Here is a 22,473-nt window from a genome sequence, read left to right as displayed (position 1 = left end):
TGTAAACTCGCGTCGAAGCTCGATCATACGATGTCAATGAGCATTCCGCACCTACGCTATTGCTCATTGATTAAAATTGCGTGGATAGCGATCGACCCCCCGACGCTTCACTAGTCAGTCGAGTCCGCTCGGCCTTGCTGTGCGGTTGTATAACGCGGAGCATATGACTGACCACGTGAGTATATCTGCGATCGTCGAGAGAAAGTACGATGCTTGAAACTTCACTGAGATGACTACTGGTGATCTGTATGATTCTATGAGTTGATGTACAACATTATGAAATGGTTCTTATCAGAGCTAATATTACATTATATAAAATAAAAAGTTCTTATCAGAGCTAATATTACGTTATATAAAATAAAATGTTCTTGTCAGAATCTTTCGGCATACGCTTATTACAGTTATTATGCACGATTACTATTTCTACGATCTATAATGCTACTTTACAAGTTAGATATTAGACATTTGTATTAATTGATATTATTGGCTATAGGTACAGCTACAAGATCATTCCCTATGTGATTGTGGCTTTGATGAGGGAAACATGGATCATTTGTTCTTCAGTTGTGCCTTAATGCAATCTTCTCTGTACAATTATATACCCGCTGAAGTCCAACCTCCATTAAATGTCTCCTCTCCCTAGTTTACACTCCTTTTGTAAATATTTTGTGTAAATATATTAAAATAAATAAGAGTAAGTTGTAAATATCATCAAGTACTTATATTAATTAATAATTTAAGTAATTCTATCTGTGTATGTCCTTTATAGTGTAATAGCATGTATATTATTTGTTTCAGATATTATAAGATAAAAATAAAACTTTATATAATCTTAACACCGATCATTACCGTAAACCGTTAAACTTGAAGACACCTATTACATACTCATAGCTTGGTAGTCTACTTTAACGTGATATTGACAAATCTGTGGTATGTCTTACACAGAAGCCACAATAGGAAGAATTTTTGTTCAGTCTAGTCTTAGCCGGTGGTCAAGCGCTCAATGCGTACCGTAACGTAATTTCATGTGTGAGCTCATTAGTAGCAGACATAGTTAATACACTTATATAAATATATGTGTTTATTAGGCATTTGTCGAAACTAATCCTTTGTAGATAGCAATGAGGTTGGCTGTTATTAAAATCCTTTTTTACATCCATTTCGTTCTAATCGATCTTTTCCAAACGAATCAACCGTACTAAAAACTTTTTAATAGTTTCACGGCATTGGTTATAAAAATATATAGTATGATTATGAAAAAAAATCATCGTTTTATGCAAGTTAAAAGCCTTTAATTTCATATTCGCGCACCATCTATAACTTTAATTCGCACCTAATTAATTATATTTTTTATTAGTTTATGTTCGTTGAAAAAGTACTGTATGCCATTGCACGTACGTGCCAATCGGTTTAGCCTCATGACAAAGACTTTTCTACGTCGTGGTCTTCTCTCGCCGCGCCCACATGGGCGCGGTGGGGGAATGGGGAATTTTCGTCCCCTGCAGCAGGGATCACTCGCCGCCCGTTGAAATGGGCGGGTCATTGGGGTGGGAGTCGTTGCTCTCTGCGGTCGTCTTCTTTAATTTATGGTATATTTGTTGGGGTAGCGGATGCCCCCCTTTGTGGTCATCTTTTTGGAGCTGAGGGAGCGCCTGTTCCCTCAGCTCAGGTCCGGTGTCCGTATCTTCCTCACATATTCTGGCTCAAAGCCGAGCCCGCGTAACTCCTCTTAAATTTCATTGGGCTCAGTTGTCGCACGTAGCTCTCGTATTGCGAACGTCGCGATTTTCTCCGCCGGCAGCGAATAGCTGAACCAAGAGATCCTATTACTTTTCTCCAGTTCGCTTAGGTATCTCTGGATGGTTCTGTGTTCATTTTCATCTGCCGGGGTGAATCTGTACCCTTCCCCAAAGGGGCGGGCGTTAGGAGCCCTAGCCAACTTTTCTTTGAGTGCACGGAAGTGGTGCACCCAGTTTGGGAGGGTCTCACAAATGAGTGGCGGGAATTTTTTTGCCGGCTGAGGCGCTTTTCTGGATGACGCGGCGGTGGTCAATGTGGTGGTATCTGTTGACCCGGCTGTCGACGGTTGCTAAAGGCTCACCACACTTGAAGACGCCGGCGGTGTGGTGACGACGGTAGCGTTTGTCACCGGGACAGCAGGCGCAAGCGTAGCCGTAGCTTCTACGTCAATGCTACGTTGGCTGCGGAATGTGCGGGGGTCTCTCTGTGCCCTTGGTGTTGCGGCGTACCCCTGCTGGCTCTCGGATAGAAGCGCAATCGGAGGAGGTATTACACAATGCCTCTTACTCGATTCTACTACCTCCGGGCTCGGTGAGGGGCGTGGCCGGCGTGACGCTCTGGTCGCGGGCTCAGGCGCAATAGGCATACTTGGGCCTTGCAAATGGAGTATTTTCGTGCATTCCTGAATGGTCAGCGGTTGGGCAATAATCTGCTGGTATTCGAAGAACTCGAGTACAGGCCCAGACAGCTTTAGGTATTCGTACAGAGGTCGTCAGATTTCCAGAGGTGAGTAGGGAAGCTAATAACACCATACTGTTGTGCGCTGATGTATGCGGGGACTCCTCCTCTGGGCGCTCGCAGGTGGCTGGACTGTTGTCGACCGAGGGCAAGCCAACTTCAGTGGTTGTAGTGGCATGTGCAGCGACCGGCGTTTTCGGTCGCGAGTATGATTTCGAGCGAGATCGCTCGGCTCGCGTCTTGGATGAAGCGCGGCTCCTTACGATCGCGCACGGTACGTGGATATATGGCGTGGCATCAATGGGCGCGTGGAACGCGGTCGCAGTCGCGGCGCTGGGCGCTTGCGGAGCGCGGGTGGCGGGTGTTGTTGTTTTGCCCTCAGATGGACCTTTGAATTCGTGCTCCATGTTGGCAAGTTATGCGTGCAACATGAAGCTGGGGAAATCTCACCGACACTGTTTCACGCCTCTCGCAACTTCCCCCCAAACCACATTTCACCGGAGGATCCCGCTGATGGGATCCGGTTACTCCGTGAAGTGAGAGTAGTCGCAGACAGGCAGGTTTCTAACGTATGTGGCGGCCCCCAAGATAATTAATGATACAACAAAAGTCAGAGACTACCCGTAAATCTTATAGCACTCTTTACATATAAAGAATGCTATAAGATTTTTTTTGTTTTTATTGATAATCTATTTAGCTAATATCAGTTTTGTTTAGTAGCAGTTTAGTAGTAGCAGTAGCAGTTTTGTTTAGTAGTAGAGAGCACATAAATAGACTAGGAAGTTAAGAACACGACTATAAACGGTGAGTCAGAATCAACCGACAACAATCAACAACAACAAACAATAAAAATAACAACACCAATCGAACAATCAACAATACGCAAACAACCTACCTAACCTACTGTTTTTTGAACCAGACTTTTCTACATTTCCTTTTATAACCCCCGAGGTGGGCTCATCCAATTTAGCCCCCCAAAAAAAAAATTTTTCTATTTTTGAATTTTCAATATCGCATATCGTTAGTTCGTAGTTTGTTATTAATTATTCGCTATAAATAATTGTTTGTTCTTTGTTGTTTATTTAAAAACAATTAATTAAAAATAGGGGGAAACGCCTACTATTTGGTTCTGGCACTCGCCGGCCGCTTCCGCGGCACGCTACGCTCGGCTCGTGCGTTGTTTTAACTGTTCTAACATAACCTAACCTAACCAATTTAAATGAATTGCAAATTAAAAAAAAAAAACGAGAACAAACAAATGTTTATAGAGAACAATCAAGAACAAATGGCGAACTAACGATGTAATAAAAAAAAATTAAAAATCTGGGGGGCTAACTTTCTTGAGCTCCCGAGGTGCCAATCAGACGTCTGACGTCTGCTATCAAAACTACCGTTGAGTGCCAACGAGGCGTCGCTTATCGATTAAATATACACAGAGTAAGACAAGCTACACGATATACCATAAGAAATGTAATTTAACAGACTATTAAAGTAAGAATATTTAATTTTAAAACTTTTATCGATCTATTATTATTATCTGTGTAAAATACGACAAGCCGTCAAAATGCGGTCATCCGTAAAAATTATCTGTAGCAGTCGATTTAAAAATTCTTTTTTGTATTATCTATGATGTTTTAGTAACTATTTTATGACTAATTAGTAACTTTGAAGTATGTTTTAGTTATAAAAAATTACTACATTCAAGTAATAATCGAAATGTAATCTGTAGGTAAATCTAAAAAAATCACAAAAAATGCATGACAGCCCTACTTTAACCGAAATTTGTTTAAATTACCCAGTATCTATTGTTTATGTAATCTAACAAAGCACTAGCTTGTTTAATAATAAAAGCATTGACGTGCGTTTATATAAACAAGCCGAAACACTTCAAAAGCAATAAATTTTATTGTGTAACCCGAGCCCGTTGACTTGGCGTCGGTAACGCGCGGCAGCATAAGACTGGCCATCAACTCACGCGTTTTGTGGCGCATTAGCCACCCGACCAGATAAAATATATTGAATACTACCTGAAATGACATAGTATGGACAAGATGTATGATTTCGATTTTTGTTTATTTTATATTATCTATGGTATCTGCCTGTCGAGATGGACGAACAGAACCAAAAAAAAAAAATATCTATGGTATCGAACTAGGAGTTTAGTCATGTCAAAATGTCATTGACATTGTACTAATCACAAAATTTGTTCAGCTTCAGCTGCGAGTGGGGCAGAGTGGGTTGAACTTAGCGGTTTATTTCTGTTTGGAGTGGGGGCTATCCGCTATCAGTGTTGAATGTGGAATCCCATCACTCATCAGTTATAGCATAAAGCACCACATTTAAATAATGATTTAAAATGAACACATAGCAGTCGGTTGCCGTTAATAGCCGCGAGCTATCGATCAAATTTAACAGTACGTTAAGTTTTAATGAACAATTTATATACCTTTTATTATACATATTTTAAGTATTCGTGAGTGCATACGTTTAAAATGGTTATTGAGAAAATTTGCTGCTTGGGTGCTGGATATGTAGGGGGTCCTACATGCAGTGTTATAGCTCTCAAATGCCCTAACATAAAAGTTACTGTGTGTGACAAAAGCATCGAACGGATAAACCAGTGGAATTCTGAGAAATTGCCAATTTATGAGCCAGGCCTAGATGACGTTGTGAGACAATGTCGAGGAAGAAATCTATTTTTTTCTACAGATATAGCTAGAAGTATTCAAGAAGCTGATTTAATTTTTATTTCAGTAAATACGCCAACTAAGACTATAGGCAATGGAAAAGGCCGTGCAGCCGATCTTAAGTACATTGAAGGTGCTGCAAGAATGATTGCAGACTTGGCCACCAGTAATAAAATTGTAGTTGAAAAGAGTACTGTGCCTGTTAAGGCTGCGGAGATAATAATGAAAATACTGAGGGCAAACACGAAACCTGGTGTTGAGTATCAAATACTCTCTAACCCTGAGTTTTTAGCTGAGGGAACAGCAATTGTTGATCTTGTTGAGGCAGAGAGAGTATTGATAGGCGGGGAAGATACTCCTGAAGGTCAGAAGGCTATTCAAGAGCTGTGCTGGGTTTATGAACACTGGATACCAGCTAAAAACATCTTAACAACTAATACTTGGAGCTCCGAGCTCTCCAAGTTGGCTGCTAATGCATTTCTAGCTCAAAGAATATCCAGTATTAACTCTTTATCAGCAGTGTGTGAGGCCACCGGTGCAGATGTCTCTGAAGTAGCCAGAGCTGTAGGCAGAGACTCACGTATAGGCCCTAAATTCCTAGAAGCCTCCATTGGTTTTGGAGGCAGTTGTTTTCAAAAAGATATTCTTAACTTAATATATCTAAGTGAGTGTCTGAACCTTCCGGAAGTAGCAGCTTATTGGCAGCAAGTGGTAAACTTAAATGATTATCAGAAAACAAGATTCACTAGAAAGGTGATTGAGTCATTATTTAACACTGTTTCGGACAAAAATATAGCCATATTAGGTTTCTCTTTTAAGAAAAACACAGGGGATACCCGAGAATCTCCAGCAATTTACGTTTGTAAAACATTGTTAGACGAAGGTGCGAAGTTACACATATACGACCCAAAGGTTGAAGTTGATCAGATTTATTATGAACTTATGCATCCCCAGATTACCAATGAGCCAGAATTGGTGAAGAAAAATATACACATTCATAACTCGGCTTATTCTGCTGTATCTGGAGCCCATGCTATTGTTCTTTGCACAGAGTGGGATGAATTTAAAGAGCTTGATTACAGAAAGATATACCATGTTATGATGAAACCGGCATACCTATTTGATGGAAGGAAAATTCTTGACCATAATATGTTGCTGAGCATTGGATTTCATGTGCAGACCATTGGGAAGAGATTATCAAGAGCTAGCAGTATCAGAGCCCAGGGAAGTCAGACACAACCATAAAATTCATATATGTAAGTATTTTTTCTTTTCTTCTAAATTTTTCTTTTTCTTCTAAACTAATAGGAACTGTGTTTGACTGTAAAGTACCAGCTGTCTACCTATTGCAGTTCATACATTACTTGGAATATACCATCATATAGACATTTTTGCAGGACCATACCCAATGAGTAACTAATTTTAACTGTGTTTGACTGTAAAGTATCGGCTGTCTAACTATTGTGGGTAGTTTATACAAGACTTAGAATATACCAGCATATAGACATTTTTGCAGGACCATACCCAACTGGGTAACTATAGGAACTGTGTTTGACTGTAAAGTATCAGCTGTCTAACTATTGTTGTTTAAGAAAATTTATCGAATTAGGCGTTACTTTGCAGAAATCCATAATTATACAAATGATTTAAGTCTTCTTTAGTGTTAATTCCGCCAATATTTGTTAAGAGTATTGTGTCAGATTTTGGCGAGACAACACGTCCTGAGGATGCCTCGTGTAGAGGCAAAACATGTGCGAATTGTTTTAAAAACAAATATTGGCGGAATTAACACTAAAGAAGACTTAAATCATTTGTATATTGTTGTTTATACTAGACTTATGGCCGTTTTCAATAACATACCTGTAGTCACTGTTTAATAACAAGATCTTATCTATCCATAGTTTTGTCCAATATAATTATAGTCCAATGCTTTATGTCGATAGGTTATTGGAATGTAGTAGTAGATTTGTCTAAGTTAAACTAAGGATAGTTAGGTTATTGAAAATGGCCGTTAGAACATACCAGCATTGAACTTATAGACCACCTGACAGCTAGATAATTGCGTAACGAATTCTAACTTGTCTAAGTGTGTGTTAGCTTGTGGTTAACAGGCTCAAGGCCCGTTTCCACCAGAGCGGAGAAGAGATGTGTAAATAACGAAATCTGATTGGTTATCAAAATACATCTCCTCTCCACTTTGGTGGATACCGGGCCTAAGAGAGCTTATTCTATTTTGCGTCCTGGCAAAACGGCGCGCGAGGTTCTATAATGTTTTTAAAATAATTGTGTAAAATAAATAGATTCATAAAATTGACTGAAAAAGAACTGTATATTTAGCAATACATGTACAATTTACATAAAATGAATATATTAGTTAGGTTTCTATTAACATACTAGTAAAAAAAGTATTAAGTTGAATCGATTTTGTATTATTTAATATTGCTGTTTATAAATAAACCTAAAAGTCATATTTTCGTTACAGTGCATTTTGAGACTAATTGTTCCCCTGGACAAATGTATTAAATAAAATAAAATAGCACATTACAATGAGTGAATTCACCCTAAAAGCTAACTCTGTCGTCTATTTTTGTGTAACGCTAAGAATTGATTGCCTTCTGTTTAAAAAAAAACTGTCATTAGGAATTATATTTTTAGTCTGTATTGCACTAAATCTAGACTTAAACTTTCTAAAATCGTTAAAATCATCAAATAGTCTGCTCGCATCATTCCGATATAGCTCTAGAAAAACTAAAAACATGCAGTTTTTGTCGTATGGTTTAGTCGTATCTGTTCGGGAAAACCGCAGACGGTGATTGATTCCACAAAGTGGCTGTGCGAGGCAAGAAATATCAAGCAAAACGCGCGGTTGTGGAATGCCAGACGTCAACGTGATGCGGGTGGTATTTAATGGCACGTAATGTCCGGTGGTGGAATTCGGCCGCTGGAATCAACCCGAACAGCTCCTCTGAGCACTCCCCGTGATAAATGCGGTAGAAGATGCAGAGAGAACCCACATTCACTACGCAATGCCAAATAATCAAGCTGATCTGAGGTGACTGGATCGTCGATGATTCGAGCCGCTCTTCGTTGTATACGGTCAAATGGAAGAGGCTGGTACTGGGGAGGAGCCGCATAGAGATGAGAACAGTACTCCATGTGAGGCCGAATTTTTGTCGGCGATAGAGTTCAACATTTTGCACATTCTTGGTTTATACTCAGATATAACTTTATACCAGGTTTATTTGTAAGGCCGTTAGGGGCTAATTCCAAACGTAAGCCACGTTTGGAATGTTTACTACATATTAATCAATTTCGGTTACTATTTCTATTTTGCTATATCTCCGTTAAACATTTTATTCTCTCTTACGAATTTTGTCTATAAGGAGAATGCAGAATACATATAATGAGAAATAGTAAAAAGAAATTGGCAGTTGTGTGACAGACACTGCCGATAGAAGACACAACTTGAAATTTCAAATACAATTGAAATTGAACTAAATAATTTAATTTTTAAACTTATTTTCAATAATAAGTATATTTATCATACAAAAACACAATGTCAACAATGCATACAATTGAAATTGTTACAAAATCCATCCAATTTTACTTATAAGATATACACAGCACTAATGTTGCACAATACGTCAGCTGTATAGCAACAGATATACTGCTATAAGCATTTCGGTGACGCGAACTCACGAAATTTCACCCATCCAAAAAGTGTCTAACTATATATTATATATTCATATATTTTTTTAATTATTTACTTTTCGCGTACGCCAGTCATGAGCATGTCGGTGACGCGAACCCATAAGATTTTCGCCTACAAAAGTGCCCAATGCGGCTAAAGAAGTTTTCAGTTCAAAAATAAACAATATTATTTTCAAATGTAGTCTCTTAATTTGTAACGCCAATGTAACAATCTCCTTTGCAATTTGTTTTTCTTTTTGTTCTTAAATTGATTTGTTTCACATTATTATTGCTATAGAGCATTTATCATACCGAATTTATCACGGGGAGTGTTCCGAAGAGCTGTTTAACCTGATTCCTGCCGCCGAATTCCACCTTCGCACGACACGCCACAAGTTAGGATATCATCCCCACCATCTGGATGTGTGGCGGTCCTCCACAGTGCGGTTTACAAGGAGCTTTCTTCGTCGTACTACAAAGCTGTGGAATGAGCTTCCTTGTGCGGTGTTTCCGGGACGATACGACATGGGTACCTTCAAAAAAAGCGCGTACACCTTCCTTAAAGGCCGACAACGCTCCTGTGATTCCTCTGGTGTTGCAAGAGATTGTAGGCGGCGATGATCACTTAACAACAGGCGACCCGTACGCTCGTTTGTCCTCCTATTCCATAAAAAAAAGCCAAAGCATACTATGTAGTAAAAAGTTCATATTCACGGATTAAGTATTGTTAAAATGACAATATCAGCAAGAAAAAATGTATTCAGTCGTGGTTTTCGAACCCTACTTTCTCTCTCTCGGGAACCAGAACTTTAATATGGCGAATTAGACCGCGCGGCCAAACTAACTTGAAAGCAATTGAAATTAATGATACAACTTCACCCCTACTAATAATACTACAGTACTCCGCGGCTTATTGTAATGCGACGTGCGATAGATGAGCGAATTCCTATATTCGCGGATAAAGGTTTCTTTATTCGCGGATCCAACCGGTACATCGGTATATCAAATCACATCAAAATCAGTTTATTCACGTAGGTCACGGAAATGACACTTATGAATGTCAAAAAAATTTTTTTTTTCTAATTGAATCTACCGCTACTTCGTAAAGGGTTGAGCTAATGAGAAGAAGTAGCAAGAAACTCTTTGCCACTCTTTTATATAAAGATTTACATTTAAGTACATCGATTTACAAATCATTTCAATTTACAATATGATATGTAAAATGATGCAACAGACACACTCAAACGTCAAATAAACAATGTCTTTCACGAGTAAGTCAAAAAAGTAAATGTAAATTAATACAAAAGTTATTGAGTACAATAGCTGCATCATCCACATACACCATAAATAAATAAAGGTATTCTGTGAGCATTTTATAAGCGATTATAAATAAATAAATATGTATATATCCATACATATATATACACACAATAACTTTGAAGAATCTGAACCCGAGTCTCCGGCAACAGGATCATACATATTAAAAAAAAAAGATTCCAATAGATATCCAACAAACAACCTTTATAAATGCGCCGTCAAATGGACTAATAAAACAGTAAAATAGTCCTTATAACAACTAATTGGATGACTTTTTAAAAACGGCCAAACGAGAAAAAAATACAAAATTATTGAAACCATAACCTTAGACCGACGATAATAATTATTGATCAATATGGTCAAAAACTTCAATTAAATTAATTTTTTTCTTTTTTTTTGTTCTTTATTTTATCAGCTAGGAACGTACCCCCCTATAAACCCATATAAATTACCATTCCTTAATCACGGTTTCTGTATATATTCGGAACATATACCCCCTGAATGAAAGAGCTTTTACTGTAATGTAATAACTTCCTAATGGGGCAGTGAGTGATACATCATTTACAAGAAGAGGGTTGAAGTGCGGATTGCACATTTCGGCCTCATTTTTAAGGCTTTGTTCTAATCTTAATAATTTCACAGTATGGTGGTTTCTCGCTTTTGTGTGGTATACAACGCGACTCGAATTATCCATAATGAAGTCATCTCCAATTTACTTGATTCCTTGGTTTTGCGTAGATGTATTGCGAAATTCAAAAGAATTGTTAAAAAACGTTTGTGTGGTAAAGGTTACTATAACATAAATGACTTTCTTAATGATACCACAGATGACAGGAGCGACCGCCTACGGCTATTAAATATTTAGTTTTATTGTACGATATTACATTGATACTATATAGTTATGATAAAAAAGATGCCCTCTGAGTTTCTTGCGCACATTCTTCTCAGGTCTGAGGCATACTTTTTGGAATGTGTCGTAGTTTTGACTTTCAATAAATGAAAAACCTATTTTGATTAAAAATATTTGAATTTGATATTTGATCTTGCATTTCTATTCATGTCTCACGGGGAGTGTTGAGAGTTGTTAAGTTTAAATTCCAACACCAGACTTAAGGCGACACTAAATGCCAGCGACCTTGAGCGATATGAGTTCACGGCTGCCGGCCCGCCATCTATGTAACAAAGCCAATATTTTCAAAATTCTTGGGTGGAAAACAGTTTATATGCATACAATCCTCGTTATTCACTACTAATCTGAATAAATGAACCTACACAAAAAAGTACAAGCTATAAGAATAACTTTTCTGAGAGAAGTACCAAAAAAATGCGTCACGCCATGCCAAAAAACTTGTTTAACTTCAAAGAAAAGTTGCAGTTCAAAAAGGTTCGGCAGTGTTAACTAAATCCAATAATACTTAAGGATATGTGTAACAGGATTAAGTAGTGTTCATAGCTCGAAATGCTATACTTTCACCACAAAACTTGTCTAAAAACACCATGTTTGCGTGTTTTCTGCTTACTCTTCGCCTTAATGTCAAAATGCAAAATTTAACCCAAATCGATAGATGGTGCGGCCGTACCAAATCCGACCATGTGTTTGGGCTATAAGAAGTCAACATCCAAATGAGTGTAAATTTTAAAGTAGCATTCTCTGTTTCCTCTATAAACATGTGCGCAACAAATGCCCTTCCGAGAACTTGGTCGGCAAAATAAACAGTTCAAACAAAAACCTGTTGTGGCTAAATATAACGGATGAACTGTAGCTAAGGCTGCGTTTACATTGAAGACTATGAAAGAAGCGTTGGGGAACTGTACAAACTGACCCTAAGGTAATTTATACGTCTAGATACACTCAAAAGGTGTGAAAGCATCGAAAATAGCGGCGAACTGTTAGCCTCGATTTTCAGCAACACACGCACTCTAACACAAAGTGACTGGCATCAAAATACAAGTAATAATAATAATAATAATAAAACAATTTCTGAAAAAACTAACAAATATGACAACAAGTGAAGGATGAAGTGGCTAGAATCTGGAACCAAAATAAAGTATACGTAATTCCAATAGTCCTTTCTACCACAGGTGCTATCCCAAACCATCTGTTACATAGTCTCAAACTACTAGAATCAAAGGATACTCTTTTCTCTTATTCTTAAATACATTCCAAATCGTTAGAAAGTTCTTACAAATTGACGAAAAAGACATTCCACCCGACACATAAATTTAACACACCACACGCTGAATTTACTTGGTTTCGACCCGTAAATGAAGGCAAACCAGGGAAAGGCTGAAAAAATAATAATCATAAAATATTTTATTTGCAGTTAAAAAAACACAAAAAATAAAACAATTCTTCTTCTTTCTCAAAACTTAAATTAAATTAAAATTAAACAATAAAACACACCATACTTGTTAAAAGTATGGTGTGTTTTATTTATATTTAATAGAACAGTAGCGTAACTCAGCGATCTCCTTGAAATTTATACCTACGTCTGGGCGGAGCGGTTGGGTTGGTACATACAAGAAGATTGACGTCGCGGACAGCGGCGTACGGCGTGTCATTCAATAGTTTTGTCAAGATTTCTTAGCGGTAGTGTCAATCGTGTGAATGTGTGCGTGCGTCGTTTCGGGTGCTCTAGTATGACGGTAAAGTTCTGTTCTATTACTGTATTGTGTGGTAAGAGGATCTATCGAGACGTACGAATTATCTAACCTTTGACCAATAGCCTGTACTAAACACAACTCTCTAGGATTTTTGGAGTTATATTTCATATTTTTTTTATAGTAATATAACAGAGTGAATTTATATGATGCGCGCGCACATTGACAACATGACGTTAGTTGGTCAACTAGAGCGTTTGTATCATACTTTTTCATTGGTTGTATTTAATATAGTGACACGACACGATCGGGGATTGGAATAATATTTCCAATTAAAGGAACGAGTCTTTATTTGCGTTCACTTGTCGAACGAACTGTTGCTACGCGACATACGACTGGAGATGCGCCGAATGTTCGGCCGAATATTCGTAATCGGTACATTCGGCATATTGTTTCATGTACGAACATTTTTGGTTGAATATTCGGTTGATTTGCCGAATAATTACCGCATATTTAAATTATTATTAATATTTAAAAAAAAGTAACATTTTATTAAACAGTAAAGGTTAACTAATTACCAAAAATATGTGTGGTTTATTCCGAATGTTATAGGTACATTGTTTTTTGTAAATGAAAGAAACTTTTTGTACCAATTATTTATTGATAAAATAAAAAAGATAACGTTAACAATCAAATAAAATAAATTTTTAATCAAATATACTTCTGCTTTTTCTACTGGCCGCGGGTTCTGCGCGGGACAGAGGAGCTCTTACAGAGCGCCTTCAGCATTCAACCGAGTGCCGCCTCTAGGCAATACAAAGCGATCGCTCCATGTCTAATGTGGGACATCGTTTATCAAATGTTTTCATGATAAGCGATGCAACCCAAATACGATGTAATTTATACTACGTTACATGTGTCGGGATTGCCTAAGTAAAAATTGAAATTAAGTTTAGTATGAAACGTGCATTGATTTGACAGAAGTTTGAAATTGTAATTACGACCGCGATCAGCTCGAACGCGTCATGACTGGTGTCTGTATGGTTTCTAGTTTGGTAGCTTACGGACACCACGTTTGCGGGAGTGGTTGCGCCACCGTGGTGTCCCTATTTAATATAGCCCTTAACAGACCTGTCTCGCTCCCCGTGTAGGTATCGAAATCGTAAGTACAGTGCTCCCAAATTAATAATGCGCATACAGATCTTCGCTAATGGTCGTATTCCCGGAAACACCCGAATAATTCAATCGTAAGAGCCCTAAACAGTGCACTCGCATTTTGCACTTTGTGCGAAAGATATAGGAGTCAAATCATGTGTTCACAATACGAAAACAAATCGGGCGTTCGGCTGTGGTAGCCGGTCAGTCAGTCGTCTTTAAGTATTGGTGCCGACTGCACGTGTTCAGTCTATGTAGAATTATATAGAGCTCCTATTACACACCCCTCTTGTTATTATTATTGTAATTTCTACTAAATTATGCAAAAGTAATGCATTTTACCACTCTATATAGATATCGTCTCCCGACGGTCGGGAAATACGACCTTTGCCGAAAAGTGGCGCAGATCTGTATGCGCATTATTAATTTGGGAGCACTGTTCGCGCGGCGGCCTCTACAAAGAGGCTATCCAGTAAGGACTTACGAGTGAGCAGTTACGCACGCGCGAGTTTTGTTCGTCGCCTACTTCACCGGTCTGACCGATCATTTAAAAATGGAGAAACATAGAATAACAGAAGTATACTAAAAGACTTTGCGATCCAGAATTATTTGTTTAAGCTTTCTAAAGATGCTGAAACAATCTAATTTAAAGTGGTCCCATAGTGGTAACGCAGAAACGGATCACCTCATGGGCTGCGTTCAAGCGGCATTTGATGACGTGCTTGCTCAGATCCCCTCCGCTGAAATCGTAGTCTTGGGTGATTTCAACGGGCACAATGCCGAATGGCTTGGATCACGTACTACAGACTACGCAGGGCGATCTGTGCATAATTTTGCATTGGCGTATGGTCTGTCCCAATTCGTTGAGTCGCCAACGCGGCTCCCGGATGTGGATAGCAACATGCCGTCCTTATTAGATCTTCTGCTTATCACACATCCAGATGGTTACCAGGTCTCTGTCGACGCCCCTCTCGGAACGTCCGACCATTGCCTGGTCAGGAGTGTAGTGCCTATCCGACGCCAACGTCGCAGGCCACCAGCGACCCGCCGCGTTTGGCACTACAAGTCAGCAGATTGGGATAGGATGCGTTCCATTTTTGCATCCTACCCTTGGGGCAGCGTTTGTTTCCCTTCGGATGATCCTAGTGCCTGCGCCGTTGCAGTAGCCGATGTGATACTGCAGGGCATGTATATTTTTATACCAAGCTCTGTAGTACCGATCGGTGGCAGATCACAGCCCTGGTTCGATGCGTCAGTTAAAGCAGCATCTGACTGTAAAAAACAGGCGTATCGAACTTGGGTTGCGGCGCTGGGCTCAAAGGATCCGAACTGCAAAGTTCTGAAGAGGAAATATAACCGTGCCTCCAGATTTTTAAAGCGGCAAATCGCCCGTGCGAAATCGAAGCACGTTGTCAAAATTGGCGAACAGCTTTCCACCTACCCGACCGGAACACGCAAGTTCTGGTCGTTGTCGAAAGCTGCTCTTGGTAACTTCGACCAGCGGTCCATGCCGCGAGAGAGAAAGAGAAAGCCGATCTCCTGTGCACTCTTTTTGCCTCCTTGACTCTTACTTGACTCTTGACGACAACGGAAAAACAACGCCGACCATCCCGCGGTGTTAGAGCTCCATGCCTGAAGTACAGTTCCGACAAAAGACTGTTAGGCGAGCTCTGTTTTCGTTGGACGTCAGGAAGTCGAGCGGGCCGGATGGCATTTCTCCAATCGTGCTTAGAACGTGTGCGCCTGAGTTGACGCCGTTGCTAACGCGTTTATTCCGGCACTCTTATTCAAAAGGCGTAGTCCCTGATTCATGGAAGCCCTTGTCCATCCGATCCCAAAAAAAGGAGACAGTTCGGATCCGGCAAACTACAGGCCTATTCCTATTACCTTCCTTCTCTCCAAAATCATGGAGAGCATAATTAACCGCCAGCTCTTGGTATACCTTGAGGGTCACCAGTTGATCAACGACCGGCAGTACGGCTTTCGCCATAGTCGGTCGTTTGGCGATCTTCTGGTATACCTAACACATAGATGGGCGGCGGCTATTAAAAGCAAGGGGGAAAGCCTGGCAGTTGGTCTGGATATAGCGAAGGCCTTTGATCGTGTATGGCACAAGGCGCTCCTCGCAAAACTTCCATCATTTGGGCTTCCCGAGAGCTTATGCAAGTGGACCTCCAGCTTCCTCACTGGGCGCAGCATACAGGTCGTTGTCGACGGTTATTGCTCGAATCCCAAGCCCGTGAACGCTGGAGTGCCCCAAGGCTGTGTGCTATATCCCACGCTGTTTCTTCTGCATATCAATGATATGTTGGACACCGCCAACATGCATTGCTATGCAGACGACAGCACTGGTGATGCCGTATACACGGGCCATGCAGGTCTCTCTCGGGAAAACGTCGAGCAGTGCCGGGAGAAACTTGTGTCTTCTATCGAGTCCTCTCTCGAGAAGGTCGCGGAATAGGGTAAGTTGAACCTTGTCCAATTTAACCCCCAGAAGACTCAAGTTTGCGCGTTTACCACTAAAAAACCCCATTTGCCGTATCACCGCTCTTCTAGAACACTTCCCTTAAAGCCTCGCCTAGTATCGGAATACTGGGTCTCGAAATCTCGAGCGATTGCCAATTCCGTGGCCATCTGGAGGGCAAAGCCAAATTGGCTTCGAAGAAACTGGGCGTCATAAATAGAGCACGGCAATACTTCAAGCCGGCCCACATTCTAGCGCTCTACAAAGCGCAGGTCAGGCCTCACATGGAGTATTGCTGTCATCTCTGGTCTGGCGCACCCCGGTATCAGCTCGTTCCATTTGACCGCGTGCAACGCAGAGCAGCTCGAATTGTCGGGGACCTAGCGCTCTGTTAACGGCTGGATCACTTGGCGTTGCGTAGAGACGTCGCTTCATTGTGTGTCTTCTACCGCATTTATCACGGGGAGTGTTCCGAAGAGCTGTTCAACCTGATTCCTGCCGCCGAATTTCACCTTCGCACGACACGCCACAAGTTACGATATCATCCCCACCATCTGGATGTGTGGCGGTCCTCCACAGTGCGGTTTTCAAGGAGCTTTCTTCCTCGCACTACGAAGCTGTGGAATGAGCTTCCTTGTGCGGTGTTTCCGGGACGATACGACATGGGTACCTTCAAGAAAAGCGCGTACACCTTCCTTAAAGGCCGGCAACGCTCCTGTGATTCCTCTGGTGTTGCAAGAGAGTGTGGGCGGCGGTGATCACTTAACACCAGGTGATCCGTACGCTCGTTTGTCCTCCTATTCCATAAAAAAAGAAGTGATTATTATTATAATAAATTTGGAGCGAATGAGTGAAGAAAGAATGACGCATCAAATATATAAGGCAAGTGTGTGTGGGCAAGTCGGTCGCGGGAGACCTCGTAGAACATTCGTCGACCAAATTGGGGAAGTTTTGAGAACAGGAGAGGTCCAAAGCACCCGCACCCGGCGAGCATGTATGAAAAGAGTAATGAATGTAGAGGAAGCGCGTGAGGTTTGTAAGGATAGAAGCAAATTCCATTCTATTGTCTCTGCCTACCCCGACGGGAAGAAGGCGTGAGTGTGTGTGTATTATTATAATAAATTACTTTATGATTGCTACATGTTTCTTTCCTATACTAAGTAGGTTTGACTATGTCGTGGTCTTCCAACGTATACATTACTATCTGCAACTAAAATAAGTTAAATAAACCTATGTAGGTTTGACAACGAAAGAATATAGTTTTTAAATTAGGATTACATGCCTATTTATATCATAGAAAAAATCTTATACTAGGTAGGTACAGTTTTAGATAAAGAAGACAACCCTAATGTCGTCAGAAGAGGTAATAGTCGCGCAATAGACAGAGAGGCAAAATGTAGATTAGTAGCGCTGTGCGATCTGAATTAGACCTTATTGTATGGCCGCAAGAGCCCCTATTTCTTTAATTGATTTTGTCGAGTGAGACTTCTGTACTTGTACTATTACATTTCATTTGCCCTTAACGTCAACGATTTTTAACCGACTTCAAAAAGGAGGAGGTTATCAATTAGATCGGTATTTTTTTATGTGTGTACACCGATTACTCTGAGATTTATGATCTGATTTACGCAATTGTTCGATGCAGAATAGATGCCATTTAGTCCCATAAAATTTTTACAGAGTTTGGTCGAGTAGTTTTCATTTTATGAGCATTTTTTATGAAAATCTTGTTTACCTCGATGATATAATTGTTTTTTGTGTACGGTTTTTTTAGGAGTTTGCATTCAGGTTGATAATATAATTATATTATAATTATTAACTCACACTAAAAAGTAAAAAATAAAAAAAATCGTTTAAAAAAACCGACTTCTTTGAGGTCGGTGCCAAGCCTAATGTGAAAAGTGAGTACCTACACTCGCCACGCGTGACTTTGAGTGTGATAGCTTCGTCTGGAACAAAACAACCCAAGCGGACAGACACGCGTGGCCAGACAACCGTAACAATTACAGTAAGTAAGCCGCTTATAATATTAAGTTTTATTTTGTTTAGGGCTTGGCACCGACTTAAAACCTATCTATAGGTAGCACATATAAATAATAGCATTTTATTAACAGATATTAAATGTAAAGGTGTATTAGATGAAATTTTTAGTTATTTGATACTTTTCGGTTTTTTTTTATGAAATAATGTGAATGGTCTCTACGATGGTACGGAACCCTTGGTGTACGAGTCATAATCGCTCGTGACCGGATTTGAACATGTTCAAATACGCATCAATCATTCTGCGAATCTATTGAGTCACAGATGAGCAATGATTTTGCAATAAATATAAAGAAACATACGAATGGAGTTAATGTTTCTACAATCCGATCGATTTTTATCTGTAATTGTGAAACTGTGTTGTATGTTGTCGGAATTTATCATTTACATAATTGTTGCGATAAGCGTTCGATGACATGACGCGCTTGTGGTGAAATATTTTGTATCTGTACAGGTAAATTAAATCATTTTCATCAAATTTTGTTCATGTAGGTCAAGGAAATAACATTAACTATATAGTTTTCTTTTCTTTTTACATTTGCCACCACTCTGGAAAAGCTGATCTTTAATGAGATGAAGTGGCAAGAAACTCATTGCCACTCTTTTATATCTACGCTAGCTGACCCAGCAAACGTTGTATTGCCGATATTAATCGCGATACAAATGTAACTGTTGATCGTAGATGGTTGAAGTTGTATGTATTTAAAATATAATTTCGTGTGGACCACCCAAAACATTTAGGGGGATGAAAAATAGATGTTGTCCGATTCTCAGACCTACCCTATTGGGTAGGTCTGAGAGAGAGAGAGAGTGCATATTGCCCTCAAAATTTCATGAGAATCGGTTAAGCCGTTTCGGAGGAGTTCAATGTTTAACACCATGACACGAGAATTTTATGCATTAGATTTACAGCTATCGTATTACAAATCATTTCAATTACAATATACATAATATATAAAGTGATGTAACAAAAAATACTCAAAACGTCAAAATATTCTCAATGCCTTACACGAGTAAGTCAAAAAAAGTGAATGTAAATTAATAAGTAAATGTACAAGAGCATTACATATATCAATCGACACAATACAATTAATAAGAATAAAATCTATTCAGTAGTTTTTGCGTTTTGTCCGGACATACATACATATTACTATTATTATAACACTAGAAATAACGGATTGCTTGTAACTTATTCTAGTAGGCTTCATAAGATACATAATAGCTTTAAGGGTAAATGTATACACTTCTATAATAAAGTCCCAGCCACTGTTCAGGCATTATCTATATATAAATTTAAATGTTTTATAAAAAATGGCTCTGTCGTAAATCCTATTACTCCACTGCTGAATATATAAATGATCGGACAGCATGGGACTAGATTGTGATTATTTTATAGCGATAGAAATGACTGTACAATATTGTATATTTTTATTGAAAAGAGCGCAAAAAAAGAATGCTGGGAGAGTTTCTTGCGCCGCTTCTTCGCGCCATTTGTTTCCGAAGCGGTAGTAGTATCTAGTAGTAATTAGAAATGACATCAAAAAGAATTCTAAAGGAATCAGTTTTGAGAAAATAAATGCCTATTATGCCGACAAATGGACAAATCAACAAAAATTTTAAAGGTTTTTAACTTTTGAACTTTGTAACACATTTGTTTTGTACATTTTCTAGAATCATGTAAGAGCATATATTATTCATCCCCCTAGCACTAACATAAGACTTACTAACTCGACCGAGTAGTAGGCATAACATGTTTCCGTTTCAAATTCAAATATTTTCATTCAAAATAGGATTTAAAATCACTTATTTCCGTCAAAAACTACCATCCATTCAGATTAGTCGAGAAGAACGGGCGCAAGAATCTCAGCGGGCTTTGAGTGAAAACTTCTTTAGCGGCGTGTGAGTTTAGTGTTCTTGGGATGTGTATGAAATGTTAAACTCGAGTCAGGAGCCCTATTACGAAAATCGAAATACGAAGTTTCGGTTGACGGATCGTACATTTTCCTATTACGAAAGTGTTTCGGATCCGAAGATCGACACGAATTTCGCGATTAGACATATTGTCTGTCGTATTAATTATTCCACTTCACACAAAATTCACTTGACATTTACTTTTTCGTTGTTTGACATTATTATGATCGTAACTACAACTTAACTTTTTATGGTTATATCTATGGTTCCGATACGAAATGGAAGTAATTTGGTAATAGGATTTAATTCGAAGTTCGTCGTTCTTTCGTTTCGGACCGAAACTTCGGATTTCGATTTTGGTAATAGCCCTCCTGGACTCGTGGCCTGATCGAAAATTCGTAAGACAGTCACTGAAACTCTGGATGAAAGTTGATTTTTCTTAGAGATAAACTTTTTAATGTAAAATAATTGTAATAGTTCTGAAGTGTGTCATGTCTGATGTCGCATCAATGTCATTTTTGTGTACGTTGGCGCAATAAATGAATTAATTGTATGTTACCACAAAAATGTTAGTACTTTTTTTATGTTGTTTCCTAACCATTCCAAAATATTCAAAAATGCACAACGTCAATGTTCAAGTTTTCACTTCTGCCGGCACTCCCGGAGTGCAACCCGCTATTTTTTTTTATAAAAATATGGATTACAGTGTAATTTAATAATAATCTAATATATAAAATTCTCATGTCGCGGTGTTTGTAGTTAAACTCCTTCGAAACGGCTTGACCGATTCTCATGAAATTTTGAGTGCATATTGGGTAGGTCTGAGAATCGGACAACATCTATTTTTCATCCCCCTAAATGTTTAGGGTGGTCCACGCCATTTTTTTTAAATTTGATTGATTATGAGTCAGCATTAAAAAATACATACAACTTAAAATTTTCACCCATCTACGACCAACAATTACTTTTGTATCGCGATTTTAATATCGGCCATGCAACATTTGCTGGGACAGCTATAATACAATAAAATGTATAATAAAAGAGCCTGAGGGTGGTCGCTCCATTCCTGGAGTTTATTCCTGGTGTCAACATTATTCATTACTAGCTGACCCGGCAAACGTTGTTTTGCCATATAAATTATTTTAAGAGTTAGACCGTTTCTTGGACATTGCAACAATATTGTTTTTCTTAAATAAAAGATTTTTTCTAAAACAAACGTTAGCCTAAGTTACTCCTTATTAGATCAGCTACCTGCCAATAAAAGTCCCGTCAAAATCGGTCCAGCCATTTCAAAGATTAGCCGGAACAAACAGACAGACAAAAATTGTATAAAAAAAAATGTTATTTTGGTGTATGTACCGTATATACCGTATATATTCATATACATGTTGTAAAAAACGGTTATTTAGATATTACAAACAGACGCTCCAATTTTATTTATATGTATATATCACAGTTTCTAGAAATGTGCATGTGTACCTACATAACATTGTCAAGATAATCAATAGTACTAACTTAGTACAATTTATTGTATCCTCTTATGAAAGAAAAGCTGCTTTTTTATTAGCTTCACCTGTATGTATGTTTGTAACCGACTCATTTGGGCGCCATTATGACCCTCTTTTAACGGCCAGATTTCGTTCAAACTTCGTAGATTTATCGAGGACATTAATTTGATACAATTATTCCATTTTTCAATTTACAAAATAAGATTTTTGTTAATTTATGTAATTTTCATCTATCGTCTATAAGGCAGGATTGATGTTAATTTTAAATTCCAAAATAAATTTTCTATTTTTTTAGTTCGGTTTTCTATAAAAAGCGTGTTTTTAAAGTTTTTTTTAAATACTATTAATAAACATCTGCATATAAATAATTGGTTGATGTAATACAATATTTCCGTGATAAATAAAGTCGTGTAACTTAAGTCTTAATAGCCGTCACGATGCTACAAGGTGAACCTTACAGAGCCTTCAGTAAGTTACCTCCATGTTTGTACGTGAGGTTAAGGCGTGAGCAACACCGGAAGGTCGACACGCCGCGTTTTTTTTTCAAAATTACAGACGTAATCCGTGTTCTGCACTCTATCTGATGTATGGGTATTAGTGGTAACATCTTGACTAAATATAT

At 38.8% G+C, this 22,473-nt stretch overlaps 1 protein-coding gene across 1 annotated transcript in view; it reads left to right on the top strand.

Annotated features, from left to right (window-relative positions):
- Positions 1-4,688: 4,688 nt before the first annotated feature.
- Positions 4,689-22,473, top strand: part of LOC126973321 (UDP-glucose 6-dehydrogenase) — a 32,744-nt gene continuing 14,959 nt past the window's right edge. The window contains exon 1 of the mRNA XM_050820537.1: positions 4,689-6,421. Coding sequence (XP_050676494.1) covers positions 4,971-6,410 — 1,440 coding nt within the window. The 5' untranslated portion in view covers positions 4,689-4,970 and the 3' untranslated portion in view covers positions 6,411-6,421. The remainder of the gene's footprint in view (positions 6,422-22,473) is intronic.

This window comes from Leptidea sinapis, chromosome 29, assembly GCF_905404315.1.
Source record: "Leptidea sinapis chromosome 29, ilLepSina1.1, whole genome shotgun sequence".
Taxonomy (NCBI): Eukaryota; Metazoa; Arthropoda; class Insecta; order Lepidoptera; family Pieridae; genus Leptidea; species Leptidea sinapis.
The sequence above is the reverse complement of the archived record's forward strand: the minus strand, read 5'-3'. Positions and strand labels throughout refer to the sequence as shown.